The sequence below is a fragment of the Salmo salar genome, chromosome 04, assembly GCF_965601325.2.
Source record: "Salmo salar chromosome 04, fSalSal1, whole genome shotgun sequence".
Taxonomy (NCBI): Eukaryota; Metazoa; Chordata; class Actinopteri; order Salmoniformes; family Salmonidae; genus Salmo; species Salmo salar.
This window is the reverse complement of record NC_138294.1, coordinates 35159107-35177012: the sequence shown is the minus strand read 5'-3', so window position 1 is coordinate 35177012 and position 17906 is coordinate 35159107. Positions and strand designations below refer to the sequence as shown.

Below are 17906 nucleotides of genomic sequence, written 5' to 3'. Positions count from 1 at the left end.
ATGGTATTGTCATTTTTTTTTTAATGTATTCTCATAAATTAAATTATTGTAAAATATGATCGTACGCACTAACTTAGTGAAGGCTACAGGGCTGAAAACCATCCAATGCAACAATCATGTCTCTGTGACTAGAAAAGACCTTCATGGGTGCAACTGGTACCTCTAAAATTCACTCGAAAGGCACTGAGAAATAAATATGCAAAAGGCTTTAGTGTTAAAACACCCCAAAAATGGTTACTGTAAGACCACAGGTGTTAATTCCATAAGACTAAGAAAATGTAACAGCATCAGCTCTAATAAAGTGTACATTTATCAACAATATTCTGATGGGTCACATAGACATTAAGAAAGTGTTACATTTAACACTTGGTGTTAAAATTCTGATCTCAAATTTGCTGTGTAGATGTGAAAGAACAGTATCATGTACAGTTGAAGTTTACATACACTTAGGTTGGAGTCCATTAACTTGTTTTTTTCAACCACTCCACAAATGTATTGTTAACAAACTATAGTTTTGGCAAGTCGGTTAGGACATCTACTTTGTGCATGACACAAGTCATTTTTCCAACAATTGTTTACAGACAGATAATTGTACTTATAATTCACTGTATCACAATTCCAGTGGGTCAGAAGTTCACTGTGCCTTTAAACAGCTTGGAAAATTCCAGAAAATTGTCATGGCTTTAGAAGCTTCTGATAGGCTAATTGACATCTGAGTCAATTGGAGGTGTACTTGTGGATGTATTTCAAGGCCTACCTTTACACTCAGTGCCTCTTTGCTTGACATCATGGGAAAATCAAAATAAATCTGCCAAGACCTCATAAAGAAAATGGTAGACCACAAGTCCAGTTCACCCTTGGGAGCAATTTCCAAATGCCTGAAGGTACCATGTTCATCTGTACAAACAATAGTACGCAAGTATAAACACCATGGGACCACGCAGCCGTCATACCGCTCAGGAAGAAGACGCATTCTGTCTCCTAGAGATGAACGTACTTTGGTGCGAAAAGTGCAAATCAATCCCAGAACAGCAGCAAAGGACCTTGTGAAGATGCTGGAGGAAGCCGGTACAAAAGTATCTATATCCACAGTAAAACAAGTCCTATATCGACATAAATTGAAAGGCTGCTCAGCAAGGAAGAAGCCACTGCTCCAAGACCGCCATAAAAAAATCCAGACTACGGTTTGCAACTGCACATGGGGACAATTTGGGCTTTTTGGAGAAATGTCCTCTGGTCTGATGAAACAAAAATATAACTTTTTGGCCATAATGCCCATTATGTTTGGAGGAAAAAGGGGGAGGCTTGCAAGCCGAAGAACACCATCCCAACTGTGAAGCACGGGGGTGGCAGCATCATGTTGTGGGGGTGCTTTGCTGCAGGAGGGACTGGTGCACTTCACAAAATAGATAGCATCATGAGACAGGAAAATTGTTGATCTATTGAAGCAACATCTCAAGACATCAGTCACGAAGTTAAAGCTTGGTTGCAAATGGGTCTTCCAAATGGACAATGGCACCGAGCATACTTCCAAAGTTGTGGCAAATGGCTTAAAGTCAAGGTATTGGAGTGGCTATCACAAAGCCCTGACTTCAATCCCATAGAAAATTTGTGGGCAGAACTGAAAAAGGCATGTGCGAGCAAGAAGGCCTACAAACCTGACTCTCAGTTACACCAGCTCTGTCAGGAGGAGTGGGCTAAAATTCACCCAACTTATTGTGGGAAGCTTGTGGAAGGCTACCTGAAACGTTTTACCCAAGTTAAACAATTGGCAGGCAATGCTACCAAATACTAATTGAGTGTATGCAAACCTCTGACCCACTGGGAATGTGATGAAAGAAATAAAAGCTGAAATAAATAATTCTCTACTATTATTCTGACATTTCACATTCTTAGGATCACCACTTTATTTTAACTAACCTAAGACAGGGAATTTTTACTTGGATTAAATGTCAGGAATTGTGAAACTGAGTTTAAATGTTTTTGGCTAAGGTGTATGTAAACTTACAACTTCAACTGTATATGTCATTCACTTGATTAGTTGAATTTGGCCCAGCTGTTGAGAGACTCCAGAGAAAGGAGTAAGCAGCTGTCTGAAGAGGTGAAGGAGCTGAGTCAACGACTGGCTGAGGCCCAGGGGGATAACAAGGTATGATATCCTTCAGGGATGGGGTCAATTCTATTTCAATTCAAGAAGTAAACTGAATTGAAATGGAATTGACTCTGTCCTCCCCGTACCCTCCCACAGCTCCTGCGGATGACCATAGCCAGACAGAGGTTGGGGGATGAAGAGGTGGGGGCAAGGCACTTCCAGGCCTATGAGCGGGAGGACCTGGTCCAGCAGTTGGAGATGGCACGAGAGCAGGTGAGGAATGGAAAGGTTGTGCCATAGTTTGTGTAACGGGATCTGAACCCCGGTCTCCCACTCAGGAAACCAACTTCAACAGTAGACCAAGAGGAAATTCCAGGGCAGGGCTACCTCATTGCAAAAGTGAGTCTGATTCACCTCTGCTACATTTGGTTGAGTGGTAATGTGACTAATTGCATTGGACCACATGTCACTCTAGAGACCAGGGTTCAATTCCCCGGTCTGGCACTTCTGAACTGTTTCCACCCTCATCTCTCTCTCCTTTTTACTGTCTTAAATACATTTTAATATTCTGAACAAGACTGCATTCTCTTTTATTTTTATATATACTGCTAAAAAAAATAAAGGGAACACTTAAACAACACAATGTAGCTCCAAGTCAATCACACGTCTGTGAAATCAAACTGTCCACTTAGGAAGCAACACTGATTGACAATAAATTCCACATGCTGTTGTGCAAATGGAATAGACAACAGGTGGAAATTATAGGCAATTAGCAAGACACCCCCAATAAAGGAGTGGTTCTGCAGCTGGTAACCACAGACCACTTCTCAGTTCCTATGCTTCCTGGCTGATGTTTTGGTCACTTTTGAATGCTGGCGGTGCTTTCACTCTAGTGGTAGCATGAGACGGAGTCTACAACCCACACAAGTGGCTCAGGTAGTGCAGCTCATCCAGGATGGCACATCAATGCGAGCTGTGGCAAGAAGGTTTGCTGTGTCAGCGTAGTGTCCAGAGCATGGAGGCGCTACCAGGAGACAGGCCAGTACATCAGGAGACGTGGAGGAGGCTGTCGGAGGGCAACAACCCAGCAGCAGGACCGCTACCTCCGCCTTTGTGCAAGGAGGAGCAGGAGGAGCACTGCCAGAGCCCTGCAAAATGACCTCCAGCAGGCCACAAATGTGCATGTGTCTGCTCAAACGGTCAGAAACAGACTCCATGAGGGTGGTATGAGGGCCCGACTACCACAGGTGGGGGTTGCGCTTACAGCCCAACAACGTGCAGGACGTTTGGCATTTGCCAGAGAACACCAAGATTGGCAAATTCGCCACTGGCGCCCTGTGCTCTTCACAGATGAAAGCAGGTTCACACTGAGCACATGTGACAGAGTCTGGAGACGCCGTCGAGAACGTTCTGCTGCCTGCAACATCCTCCAGCATGACCGGTTTGGCGGTGGTTCAGTCATGGTGTGGGGTGGCATTTCTTTGGGGGGCCGCACAGCCCTCCATGTGCTCGCCAGAGGTAGCCTGACTGCCATTAGGTACTGGGATGAGATCCTCAGACCCCTTGTGAGACCATATGCTGGTGCGGTTGGCCCTGGGTTCCTCCTAATGCAAGACAATGCTAGACCTCATGTGGCTGGAGTGTGTCAGCAGTTCCTGCAAGAGGTAGGCATTCATGCTATGGACTGGCCCGCCCGTTCCCCAGACCTGAATCCAATTGAGCACATCTGGGACATAATGTCTCGCTCCATCCACCAACGCCACGTTGCACCACAGACTGTCCAGGAGTTGGCGGATCCTTTAGTTCAGGTCTGGGAGGAGATCCCTCAGGAGACCATCCGCCACCTCATCAGGAGCATGCCCAGGTGTTGTAGGGAGGTCATACAGGCACGTGGAGGCCACACACACTACTGAGCCTCATTTTTTTACTTGTTTTAAGGACATTACATCAAAGTTGGATCAGCCTGTAGTGTGGTTTTCCACTTTAATTTTGAGTGTGACTCCAAATCCAGACCTCCATGGGTTGATAAATTGGATTTCCATTGATTATTTTTGTGTGATTTTGTTGTCAGCACATTCAACTATGTAAAGAAAAAAGTATTTAATAAGATTATTTATTTCATTCAGATCTAGGATGTGTTATTTTAGTGTTCCCTTTTTTTTTTGAGCAGTGTATATCAATCAAAGTTGTAGAATAAGTTGTCCTGCAAAGAGGGTATGGTGGTGGGTTAAAAAAAGAAAGCAAGCAAGTGTGAGGAACATACCTTGGGTGATGTTGGAAACCACACCAATGGCAGAATGAAGTTGTACAGATGGTTTCAATATTTTCATATAGCAAGATAAGAGCTCAATTGTCACAATACCATATTCCCAACCAACCATAGTTCAGCCTATGTTGCCCACTCATTACGCAAGGCAGTGTTGGACGTTTGCCACCGTCACAATCTGTAATATTATAGGTATTTATAAAGCATCTCTTACAATGTTTGAAATGCCTTACAAAATTTGAAATCGTACATGTTGTTTCTTTTGTTTGTCCTAGAATGAGGAGCTGGAGCACAGTGTGAAATCTCTGACGGACGAGCTGCAGGATGTGAGGGCGGAGCGTAACGTGTTCCAGGAAAAGGCCCAGCGGCTGAACCACGAGGTGAACCACATCTTGGGGGGACACGAGTGTCGGATTCTAGACGTAGATGCACTCTGCATGGAGAACAGGTGTGTTTGTGTGTGGGTGAACATACAGATATGTAATATCTGTAATGTCTTACTGAATGCAATAAGGATGTTCATGAACAACTTGCTTCACAATGTATGACTTTGGGCATTTTGCTTTGGAAAACTTTTTAAATAAACTGATGTTTTCTTTCAGATATTTACACGAGCGGTTCAAACAACTGCAGGAGGAGGTCACCATGCTCAAAACGAATGTCATGAAGTACAAGGTATTGTAAGCAACATATAAACAAGCCTTTAACATTTGTCTGACTAGTACTAATAATACTATAGAATAGAACAATCCTTAGATATGATCACTAGTCTCATAACTACTCAAGGCCTTATTTAGTCAGAGCTGGTAACTGGTTTTCTGGGCTCATGTTCTAATGTCAATTAAAATGTCATCTTTAGTGACAGTTTTGTTGCCAAGATGGCACCTATAACAGTTGTAGATCTCAAACAAAGTTTGTCAAACTGTATGTTTTTATATTTGGTAATATTCTGTGTTTTTTTTTTTTCTTTCTGCAGTTTGTATGGTTCACAACCCTCTACTACTACACATGCTCAATCATGTTTGTGAACAGGGGTATACAATATATCATTTTCATATTTTACTGGTTTTCAGAGTGCTCTGGAGAGCAGGAAGAACTCCAAGACTTATGGCAAATCTAACAGCAGTGCACTCACTGGGGTGCTCTCTGCCAAACAAGGTACTGCACAAACCATTCCCCCACTCATCTTCTTTCTGTTAGTATTTTGTTCATTAGTCCATAATGCAAATCAATCATTGTACTCCATCTTGAAAACATACACACTTCCAGACTTGGAATTGGAAAACACATGTATGTTGTTTTTTTTTTTTTCATGGTAGACCTATTGAGACCTAGGTCTCTTTTTCAAATGTGACCTGCAAACACAAATATACAGTACCAGTCAAGTTTGGATACCTACTCATTCAAGGGTTTTTCTTTATTTTTACTATTTTCTACATTGTAATATAATAGTTAAGGCATCAAAACTATGAAATAACACATGGAATCATGTAGTAACCGAAAAAGTGTTAAACAAATAAAAATATATTGTATATTTGAGATTCTTCAAAGTAGCCACCCTTTGCCTTGATGACAGCTTTGCACACTCTTGGCATTCTCTAAACCATCATCACCTGGAATGCTTCTCCAACAGCCTTGAAGGAGTTCCCACATATGCTGAGCACTTGTTGGCTGCTTTTCCTTCATTCTGCGGTCCAACTCATCCCAAACCATCTCAATTCGGTTGAGGTCGGTTGATTGTGGAGGCTAGGTCACCTGATGCAGCACTCCATCACTCTCCTTCTTGGTCAAATAGCCCTTACACAGCCTGGAGGTGTGTTGGGTCATTGTCCTGTTGAAAACAAAATATAGTCCTACTAAGCGCAAACCAGATGGGATGGCATATCACTGCAGAATCCTGTGGTAGCCATGCTTGTTAAGTGTGCCTTGAATTCTAAATAAATCAGACTGTGTCACCAGCAAAGCACCCCCAGCAATTTGACCATGAAGGCCTGGTTCACGCAGTTTCCTCTGAACAGTTGATGTAGAAATGTGTCTGTTACTTTAACTCTGAAGCATTTATTTGGGCTGCAATTTCTGAGGCTGTTAACTCTAATGAACTTATCCTCTGTGGTGGTCCTCATGGGAGCCGGTTTCATCATAGGGCTTGATGGTTTTTGCGACTGCACTTGAAGTAACTTTCAAAGTTCTTGACATTTTCCAGATTAACTGACCATGTCTTAAAGTAATGATGGACTGTCTCTTCTCTTAGCTCAAATAAGCAGTTCTTGCCGTAATATGGATTTGGTCTTTTACCAAATAGGGCTATTTTCTGTATACCACCCCTACCTTGTCGCAACAGAACTGATTGGCTCAAACGCATTAAGAAGAAAATAAATTCTACAAGTTAAATTTGAACAAGGCCCACCTGTTAATTTAAATGCATTCCAGGTGACTACCTCATGCAGCTGGTTAAGAGAATGCCATGAGTGTGCAAAGCTGTCACCAAGGCAAAGGGTGGCTACTTTTGAAGAATCTCAAATATAAAATATATTTTGCTTTGTTTAACACTTTTTTAAATTATTTTTTTATTTTTGTTTACTTGATTACATATGTGTTATTTCATAGTTGTGATGTCTTCACTATTCTACAATATAGAAAATGAATTGTAAAAAATTAAGAAAAACCCTTGAATGAGTAGATGTCCAAACTTTTGACTGGTATTATACATTACATTAAAACACAGTCATGGGAAACATCACAAATCACCCAGAAACGGTTACATTCCTCCACAAATAATTCCCCAATCAATACTCTAAACTGCCCGAACAGAACCTTAAGATGACATTTATTTAGAATTTTATTACAGCAATAAAACTAAAAGCAGATTTACCTAGCTTGGTGGAGACCCTAGGAACCTAGAGTGAGTTAACCAATCCTGTGAACGGGCTAAGCAATTCGGGTGTCTATACTTGAAACGCAAAGTGAGATAAGATGGAGGTTTTTGAAGTATCAAAACTCACCTGTAACAAAAAAGAAGGGCAGTATTGTAGATGGCATCCCATTTAAGAGTAGTAGCAGCTGCACTTTGATAAATAACAAAATATAAACGCAACATGTTAAGTGTTGGTCCCATGTTTCATGAGCTGAAATAAAAGATTCCAGACATTTTCCATACACACAAAAAAAAGTATTTCTCAATTTTGTGCACAAATTTGTTTACATCCATGTTAGTGAGCATTTCTCCTTTGCCAAGATAATCCATCCACTTGACAGGTGTGGCATATCAAGATGCTGATTAAACAGCGTGATCATTAAACAGGTGCATCTTGTGCTGTGGATAATAAAAGCCCAGTCTAAAATGTGCAGTTTGTCACAACACAATGCTACAGATGTCTTGAGCTTTGAGGGAGCATGCAATTGGCATGCTGACTGCAGGAATGTCCACCAGATCTGTTGCCAGAGAATTACATTTCTCTACCATAATCTACCTCCAATGTTGTTTTAGAGAATTTGGCAGTACGTCCAATCGGCCTCACAACCACAGACTAGTTGTAACCACACCAGCCCAGGTTCTCCATAGCCGGCTTCTTCACCTGCGGGATCGTCTGAGAACAGCTGATGAAACTGTTGGTTTGCGCAACTGAAGAATTTCTGCACAAACTGTCACAAACCGTCTCCTCAGGGAAGCTCATCTGCGTGCTCATCGTCCTCATTAGGGTCTTGACCTGACCGCAGTTTTACGTCATTACTGACTTCAATGGGCAAATGCTCCCCTTCAATGGCCACTGGCACGCTGGAGAAGTGTGCTCTTCACGGATGAATGAATCCTGGTTTCAACTGACCCTGGCCGATGGCCACGTTGCACCACAGACTGTCCAGGAGTTGGCGGATGCTTTAGTCCAGGTCTGGGAGGAGATCCCTCAGGAGACCATCCACCACCTCATCAGGAGCATGCCCAGGCATTGTAGGGAGGTCATACAGGCACGTGGAGGCGACACACACTACTGAGCCTCATTTTGACTTGTTTTAAGGACATTACATCAAAGTTGGATCAGCCTGTAGTGTGGTTTTCCACTTTAATTTTGAGTGTGACTCCAAATCCAGACATCCATGGGCTAATAAATTGGATTTCCATTGATTTATTTTTGTGATTTTTGTTGTCAGCACATTCAACTATGTAAAGAAAGAAGTATTTAATAAGATTATTTCATTCATTCAGATCTAGGATGTGTTATTTTAGTGTTCCCTTTATTTTTTTGAGCAGTGTATTTCAAGGCTTACCTTCAAACAGCCCATTCAAACAAAAGAAATCAGCCAAGACCTCAAAGAAAATTGTAGAAGTCTGGTTCATCCTTGGGAGCAATTTCCAAACGCCTGAAGGTACCACGTTCATCTGTACAAACAATAGTACTCAACTATAAACACCATGGTACCACGCAGCTGTTATATCGCTCAGGAAGGAGACACGTTCTGTCTCCTAGAGATGAATGTACTTTGGTGCGAAAAGTGCAAATCAATCCCAGAACAACAGCAAAGGACCTTGTGGAGATGCTGGAGGAAACGGGTACAAAAGTATCTATATCCTGTCACGTCCTGACCAGCAGAGGGTGTTGTTGTGTAGTTTTGGTCAGGACGTGGCATGGTATGTATGTGTGTTCTGGGTGTTGTATTTCTATGTGGCTCCTGATCAGGGACGTTGTTCCTGATTGGGAGTCATATAATTAGGAGTATGTTTGTCACTTGGGGTTGTGGGTGGTTGAGTTAACACTGCTCTTCGTTTGTTCGTAAGTAGCCTGTTAGCCTGTCGTGAGTGTTTATTGTTTTTCTGTGTATACTTTACTTATATATATTAAAAAGATGAGTATCCACATTCCGCATGCAGTTTGGTCTCTTCAACACGGCTGTAATTATGACATATCCACAGTAAAACAAGTCCTATATCGACGTAACCTGAAAGGCCGCTCAGCAAGTAAGAAGCCACTGCTCCAAAACCGCCATAAAAAAATCCAGACTACGGTTTGCAACTGCACATGGGGACAAAGATTGTACTTTTTTAGGAAATGTCCTCTCGTCTGATGAATAGAACTGTTTGGCCATAATGACCATTGTTATGTTTGGAGGAAAAAGGGGGAGGATAGCAAGCCAAAGAACACCATCCCGACCGTGAAGCACGGGGGTGGCAGCATCATGTTGTGGGGGTGCTTTGCTGCAGGAGGGACTGGTGCACTTCAAAATAGATGGCATCATAAAGATGGAAAATTATGTGGATATATTGAAGCAGCATCTCAAGACGTCAGTAAGGAACTTAAATCTTGGTCGTAAATGGGTTTTCCAAATGGACAGTGACACTTACAAAGTTGTGGCAAAATGGCTTTAGGAAAACAAAGTCAAGGTATTGGAGTGGCCATCACAAAGCCCTGACCTCAATCCCATAGAAGATTTGTGGGCAAAACTGAAAAATCGTGTGCGAGCAAGGAGGCCTACAAACCTGACTCGGTTACACCAGCTCTGTCAGGAGGAATGGGCCAAAATTCACCTAACTTTTTGTGGGAAGCTTGTGGAAGGCTACCTGAAACATTTGACCCAAGTGAAACAATTTAAAGGCAATGCTACCAAATACTAATTGAGTGTATGTAAACTTCTGACCCACTGGGGATGTGATGGAAGAAATAGAAGCTGAAATAAATCACTCTACTATTATTCTGACATTTCACATACTTAAAGTAAAGTGGTGGTCCTAACTGACCTAAAACACATTTCTACTAGGATTCAATGTCAGGAATTGTGAAAAACTGAGTTTAAATGTATTTGGCTAAGGTATATGTAAACTTCCGACTTCAACTGTATATGCGAGAACACGTTTAATTGGAGAACCATCTGAGTGAACATGTAGCTAATTTGAAACATTCTTACGAGAGGTTTTAAAAAACATGTGCTTAATACAGGCAAAATAAAATGCATGTTTTAAATCTGCAAGGGATTCCTGCATAGCTACAAAATCTGAATGTGGTTATGAGATGGCCAGATCAACGGGCAATAGCATACATCGTATCATCTGTAAATTGATTAAGTTTACAATTTTTTTACAGATTGACCAATGATGTTTAAATAAATAGTGAAGAGAACAGGTCCCAAAATCAACCCCTGTGGTACACCTTTATTCACTTCAAGAAATTCAGACTTAACCCCATCAATCACAATGTCTTGAGTTCTGTCACTAGGATAATCATAAAACCATGAACAGGTGTCAGAACTTAGGCCTATCGAGGACAACTTACACAATGCAATAGCATGATCAACAGTATCAAAAGCTTTTGACAGGTCCACATTTCATTTTAGTGTCTAAAGTATTGAAAAGATCATTAACTTCTAAAGGGTTGCTGTAATAGTGCCATGCCTAGGCCTTAACCCTGATTTGGCTTACATTCTAAGCTGACACATGGAATTGTTTGTAAGGTGGTCATACTATGAATCATATAACTGTTTGGTTTTAGGACCCCTTTAGGTATCAAAAGAAAACGTATTGAATTTGGCCCAAAGAAATGCATTGAATAACACATTCATAAATTGCAAATACAGTCAAAAAATTAGAATCGAGGTTTTGAAGTGTTTGTCCTATATCTCGGATATATAAGAAAGCTCAGGAAATGTATTTATTTATTTTTACACATTTAACCCCTTTTTACAAAATGACCTTCATACTTCCATTAATATTTTTAAACCGGTTACGGTTGGTTACCTTCAGACGAGTCCCGTGAACTTGTCATGAGTCTGCCCTATCCATAAAGTGGTCATAACAGTTTGTCAAACTGTTCGGACGCTACAGACATTTTCTTGAAAAGACCGATTTTTGGGATGTCTCATGCCATGAGATTGATCGGGATGTTTTTATTATGTTACTTAGAGCACTTAGGGTGTTAAATGCATCAATAGTGGCATTTTTTTCGTAAGGAGGCCAGTCTGGGCCTAAGCCTGTGTTTCTGGCCTTGACCCTAGCATCTTTTTTATGATTGAATGCCTGGTACACTCCGGAATTATCAGAAGTCAATCTACCTTTTAACCCTTAGTTTTCTGGAGGGAGCATGATTATCCACCATAGTGTTGAAGACATCGGCAAAAAGGCTGAAAGCTAAATCAGGTTCAGGGATAGTTGAAATACAGTCAAGGTCACTAAAATAAAGATCATGTCAAAGATCATTCACAGAATTTTTTTAAATGTCCTTTTTGTGATGACCCGAGGCTTAGATTTTTTTTTTTTTTCACATCTCTAATGCAAACAATTGGGCAATGGTCACACATCTTTGGCTAAGACACCAGTAGAAACATATTTCTCTGGTGTATTCATTAGAATCAGAGTTGACTTTAAAGGATCTTTAGGGTTGGGCCGTATAGGCTTTGTCACCAGCTGTGTTAGGTTTAGATCATTACACATCGTCTGATTGTCTGAAGTCTGCATTTCCCAATCATGTTTTAGGTCACCACTGAAAAACTCTTAGAAGTTATTATCCTGGAACTATCCCTTTTTCAGATTTCTTGTACATAATGACTCACTTTAGCTCTTCAGATATATCCAGTGGATTTGAATCAATATTTTGTATTCAAGATGTTATATACGTCAACTTACAATCTTTTCCGTCATACCAACCTAAGAAAATAAGTAAACTGACTGAAATATTGTTTTGTCTGCACGTCCCAAATATCTCTCTACATTTCTATGTATTGGAATACATAGAAATGTAAAGAGATATTTGGGACATGCATTTTAAAAGCAGGCTGTCGTTTCTGTTGCCTGTATTTCATTTTTATTAACACTTTACTTGACACCCAGAATCATAACACGTTATGACATGGTCATAACCTGTTGTAATTTCACTGTCATGACACATTTAGACCTGTTGTGTTATTTTATGGCTAATTATGAGACCTACCACACAAGGAAAAACTATTTAGTTATCCAAGATGGAGACTAAACTTAAACCCCCCAAAACATCTGCCTAGGCAAACATAATCACAGACTAAATCTAGTCTTTTTTTCTGAACATCTTACCTATCTAAATGGGATTTGTGTGTGTTCAGTGCAGGAATTATTGCTTTCTGAGGACCATGGATGCAGTCTCCCCGTCACGTCTCAGTCCATCTCAGACCTCAAGTCCCTGGCCACAGCCCTACTGGAAACTATCCATGAGAAGAACCTGGTCATTCAGCACCAGCGCCAAACCAACAAGTAGGGAGCTCTTCTACTCTGTAGAAATGTTGAAATTCCTTTCTTCTTAATCAGAATTTCTTCTGTTTTTCTAACTCTCATGGCCAATTTCCTCTAGTTACTCTGTAAGTAGCCCCTATGCCATGTACTCACTTATTGCATTTCTACCTGCAACGTTTTGAATATCTCACCTCATTGAATACAGTCCCATGTCTGTTTGTAACTCTTCCTATGTAAACAGGATTCTGGGAAACCGAGTAGGGGAGCTTGAGAAGAAACTGAAGACTCTAGAGGTGTCGGGACTATGGAGCCTCCCAGGTCTCTGCCACACACTGTTTATTTTTTTTGTTCTGAGGTCATTTTTATCATTTTAGAATTTATATCATGACGCATAATGAGTAACTTACTAGCCTGTATGTATACCATGAAAATATAAATGTGGACCTCGAAGCCAGTTCCATGATTTGATTTTCATTTCCCTGCTCTAATCAGGGACTGATTTTAGATCCTGGGACACCAGGTGGATGCAATTAATTATCAGGTAGAACAGAAAACCAGCGGTACTCCGGACCCCCAGGCTCGCATTTGAATGCCCCTGCTGTATACATTCATAAATGCTGTTTGAAAGTGGCATGAGCTAATATAAATAGAGTATTATTGCGTGGTATGAGGCACCATTAACTGGTGACTCATACTGATAGCTTTTGATCCTGTATGTGGTCACTGGCCAGTAGTGTTGGTACCCAGTCACTATTGTCAAACTATGAATGATTTTGATGTTCCATCTCTCCCACTGTACTGAGTTTCATCTCTCTTTTCCTTCTGCTTTCTGGAGGCCTGACTTACAATGTGTCTCTGGGATTCTCTGGAAGTATGTTTCCACTGCTTTACTTTACTTCACTAATGCTGTACTATATAGTGTACTACCTTTTTTTTTTTTTAAGTTGCTGTGGACTTGCTTTATCTCCATCCTGTCCCTGAAAATATCCATGGTATACTTTTTTTGCTATATTTATTCGAGGTCGACCGATTAATCGGAATGGCCGATTTAATTAGGGCTGATTTCAAGTTTTCATAACAATCGGTAATCGGTATTTTTGGCCACCAATTTGCCTATTTTTTTTTTTTTTTTTTTTTTTTTAAACCTTTATTTAACTAGGCAAGTCAATTAAGAACACATTCTTATTTTCAATGACGGCCTAGGAACGGTGGGTTAACTGCCTTGTTCAGGGGCAGAACGACAGATTTTTACCTTGTCAGCCTCGGGATGCAATCTTACTTTAACTAGCCCAAGGCTCTAACCACCTGCTTTACGTTGCCAAGGTGAGTTGCTAGCTAGCATTAAACTTACCTTATAAAAAAAACAATCAATCTATCATAAACACTAGTTAACTACACATGGTTGATGATATTACTAGTTTATCTAGCCTGTCCTGCTTTGCATATAATCGATGTGGTGCGCATTCGCAAAAAAGGACTCTTTGCTCCGACGTGTACCTAACCATAAACATCAATGTCTTTCTTAAAATCAATACACAAGTATATATTTCTAAACCTGCGTATTTAGTTAAAAGAAATTCATGTTAGCAGGCAATATTAACTAGGGAAAATGTGTCACTTCTCTTGCAAACAGAGTCAGGGTATATGCAGCCGTTTGGGCCGCCTGGCTCGTTGCGAACTGTGAAGACTATTTCTTCCTAACAAAGACAGCCGACTTCGCCAAACGGGGGATGATTTAACAAAAGCGCATTTGCGAAAAAAAGCACAATCGTTGCACGACTGTACCTAACCATAAACATCAATGCCTTTCTTAAAAGTCAATACACAGAAGTATATATTTTTAAACCTGCATATTTAGCTAAAAGAAATCCAGGTTAGCAGGCAATATTAACCAGGTGAAATTGTCAGTTCTCTTGCGTTCGTTGCACGCAGAATCAGGGTATACAGAATCTGGCTCGTTGCGAACTAATTTGCCAGAATTTTACGGAACTATGAAATAACAATGTAGGTTGTGCGATGTAACAGGAATATTTAGACTTATGGATGCCACCCGTTAGATAAAATACGTAACGGTTCTGTATGTCACTGAAAGAATGTTTTCGAGATGATAGTTTCCGGATTTGACCATATTAATGACCTAAGGTTTATTATATTATAGTTAAGTCTATGATTTGATATTTGATAGAGCTGTCTGACTGTGCGGTGGTAGGCAGCAGCAGGCTCGTAATAGTCAAAGATGTATGGTTTAGAGAGAAATAGTCGACGCGTCATAATTCCTGTAATAACTTGCGGCTGAACTTGTGTGTGTGTGTGTATACGTATATGTATACGTATGTGTGTGTGTGTGTGTGTGTGTGTGTGTGTGTGTGTGTATGTGTGTGTGTGCATACGTATACGTATGTGTGTGCGTGTGTGTATGTGTGTGTGCGTGTATGTATACGTGTGTGTGTGCGTGTATGTATACGTGTGTGTATGTGTGCGTGTATGTATACGTATGTGTGTATGTATACGTATGTGTGTATACGTATGTGTATACGTATGTGTATACGTATGTGTGTATACGTATGTGTGTATACGTATGCGTATGTGTGTATACGTATGTGTGTATACGTGTGTGTATACGTGTGTGTATACGTATACGTGTGTGTATACGTGTGTGTATACGTATACGTGTGTGTATACGTATATGTATACGTATGTGTGTGTGTGTGTGTGTGTGTGTATGTGTGTGTGTGCATACGTATATGTATACGTATGTGTGTGTGTGTGTGTGTGTGTGTGTATGTATACGTGTGTGTGCGTGTATGTATACGTGTGTATGTGTGTGTGCGTGTATGTATACGTGTGTGTGTGCGTGTATGTATACGTGTGTGTGTGCGTGTATGTATACGTGTGTGTATGTGTGCGTGTATGTATACGTATGTGTGTATGTATACGTATGTGTGTATACGTATGTGTATACGTATGTGTATACGTATGTGTGTATACGTATGTGTATACGTATACGTATGTGTATACGTGTACGTGTGTGTATACGTGTGTGTATACGTATACGTGTGTGTATACGTGTGTGTATACGTGTGTGTATACGTATACGTGTGTGTATACGTGTGTGTATACGTATACGTGTGTGTATACGTATGTGTATACGTATACGTGTGTGTATACGTATGTGTATACGTATACGTGTGTGTATACGTATGTGTATACGTATACGTGTGTGTATACGTATGTGTGTATACGTATACGTGTGTGTATACGTATGTGTGTATACGTATACGTATGTGTGTATACGTATACGTGTGTGTATACGTATGTGTGTATACGTATACGTGTGTGTATACGTATGTGTGTATACACGTATGTGTGTATACGTGTGTGTATACGTGTGTGTATACGTGTACGTGTGTATGTGTGTGTATACGTGTGTGTATACGTGTGTGTGTATACGTGTGTGTATACGTATACGTGTGTGTATGCGTATACGTGTGTGTATGCGTGTGTGTATACGTATACGTGTGTGTATACGTGTGTGTATACGTATACGTGTGTGTATACGTGTGTGTATACGTGTGTGTATACGTATACGTGTGTGTATACGTGTGTGTATACGTATGTGTATGTATACGTGTGTGTATACGTATGTGTGTATACGTATACGTGTGTGTATACGTATGTGTGTATACGTATACGTGTGTGTATACGTATGTGTGTATACGTATACGTGTGTGTATACGTATGTGTGTATACGTGTGTGTATACGTGTGTGTATACGTATACGTGTGTATACGTATGTGTATACGTGTGTATACGTATGTGTATACGTATACGTGTGTATACGTATACGTGTGTATACGTGTGTGTATACGTATACGTGTATACGTGTGTGTATACGTGTATACGTGTGTGTATACGTGTATACGTACGTGTGTGTATACGTACGTGTGTGTATACGTGTATACGTACGTGTGTGTACGTGTATACGTACGTGTGTGTGTACGTGTATACGTACGTGTGTGTGTACGTGTATACGTACGTGTGTGTGTATACGTACGTGTGTGTGTACGTGTATACGTGTGTGTGTACGTGTATACGTGTGTGTGTGTACGTGTATACGTGTGTGTGTACGTGTATACGTGTGTGTGTACGTGTATACGTGTGTGTGTACGTGTATACGTGTGTGTATACGTGTATACGTGTGTGTATACGTGTATACGTGTGTGTATACGTGTATACGTGTGTGTATACGTGTATACGTGTATACGTGTGTGTATACGTGTATACGTGTGTGTATACGTGTGTATACGTGTATACGTGTATACGTGTATACGTGTGTGTATACGTGTATACGTGTATACGTGTGTGTATACGTGTATACGTGTATACGTGTGTGTATACGTGTATACGTGTATACGTGTGTGTATACGTGTATACGTGTATACGTGTGTGTATACGTGTATACGTGTATACGTGTGTGTATACGTGTATACGTGTATACGTGTGTGTATACGTGTATACGTGTATACGTGTGTGTATACGTGTATACGTGTGTGTATACGTGTATACGTGTGTGTATACGTGTATACGTGTGTGTATACGTGTATACGTGTGTGTATACGTGTATACGTGTGTGTATACGTGTATACGTGTGTGTATACGTGTATACGTGTGTACGTGTATACGTGTATACGTGTGTACGTGTGTGTATACGTGTGTACGTGTGTGTATACGTGTATACGTGTATACGTGTGTGTATACGTGTATACGTGTATACGTGTGTGTATGTGTATACGTGTGTGTGTGTGTATACGTGTGTGTGTGTGTATACGTGTATACGTGTGTGTGTGTATACGTGTATACGTGTATACGTGTATACGTGTATACGTACGTGTATACGTGTATACGTGTATACGTGTATACGTATACGTGTGTGTATACGTATACGTGTGTGTACACGTGTACACGTATACGTGTGTGTACACGTGTACACGTATACGTGTGTGTGCACGTGTGTATACGTATACGCGTGTGTATACGTATACGCGTGTGTATACGTATACGCGTGTGTATACGTATACGCGTGTACGTGTGTGTGTACGTGTGTGTACGTGTGTGTATACGTGTGTGTACGTGTGTGTATACGTGTGTGTACGTATGCGTGTGTATACGTATACGCGTGTGTATACGTATACGTGTGTACGTGTGTATACGTGTGTACGTGTGTGTGTACGTGTGTGTATACGTGTACGTGTGTGTGTATACGTGTGTATACGTACGTATGTGTATACGTACGTATACGTGTGTGTATACGTACGTATACGTGTGTGTATACGTACGTATACGTGTGTGTATACGTGTGTGTA

At 40.7% G+C, this 17906-nt stretch overlaps 1 protein-coding gene across 4 annotated transcripts in view; it reads left to right on the top strand.

The window, feature by feature from the left end:
• The window catches only part of LOC106602718 (coiled-coil domain-containing protein 149), a 44944-nt gene that overhangs the window by 15649 nt on the left and 11389 nt on the right, over positions 1-17906 (top strand). For 3 of the 4 annotated variants that reach the window (XM_045716794.2, XM_045716792.2, XM_082974360.1), the window contains 8 exons: positions 2042-2149; positions 2249-2365; positions 4634-4806; positions 4961-5033; positions 5432-5516; positions 12417-12564; positions 12785-12861; positions 13379-13414. In XM_045716794.2, coding sequence (XP_045572750.1) covers positions 2042-2149; positions 2249-2365; positions 4634-4806; positions 4961-5033; positions 5432-5516; positions 12417-12564; positions 12785-12861; positions 13379-13414 — 817 coding nt within the window. The remainder of the gene's footprint in view (positions 1-2041; positions 2150-2248; positions 2366-4633; positions 4807-4960; positions 5034-5431; positions 5517-12416; positions 12565-12784; positions 12862-13378; positions 13415-17906) is intronic. The other variant, XM_045716793.2, reaches the window with a different exon arrangement.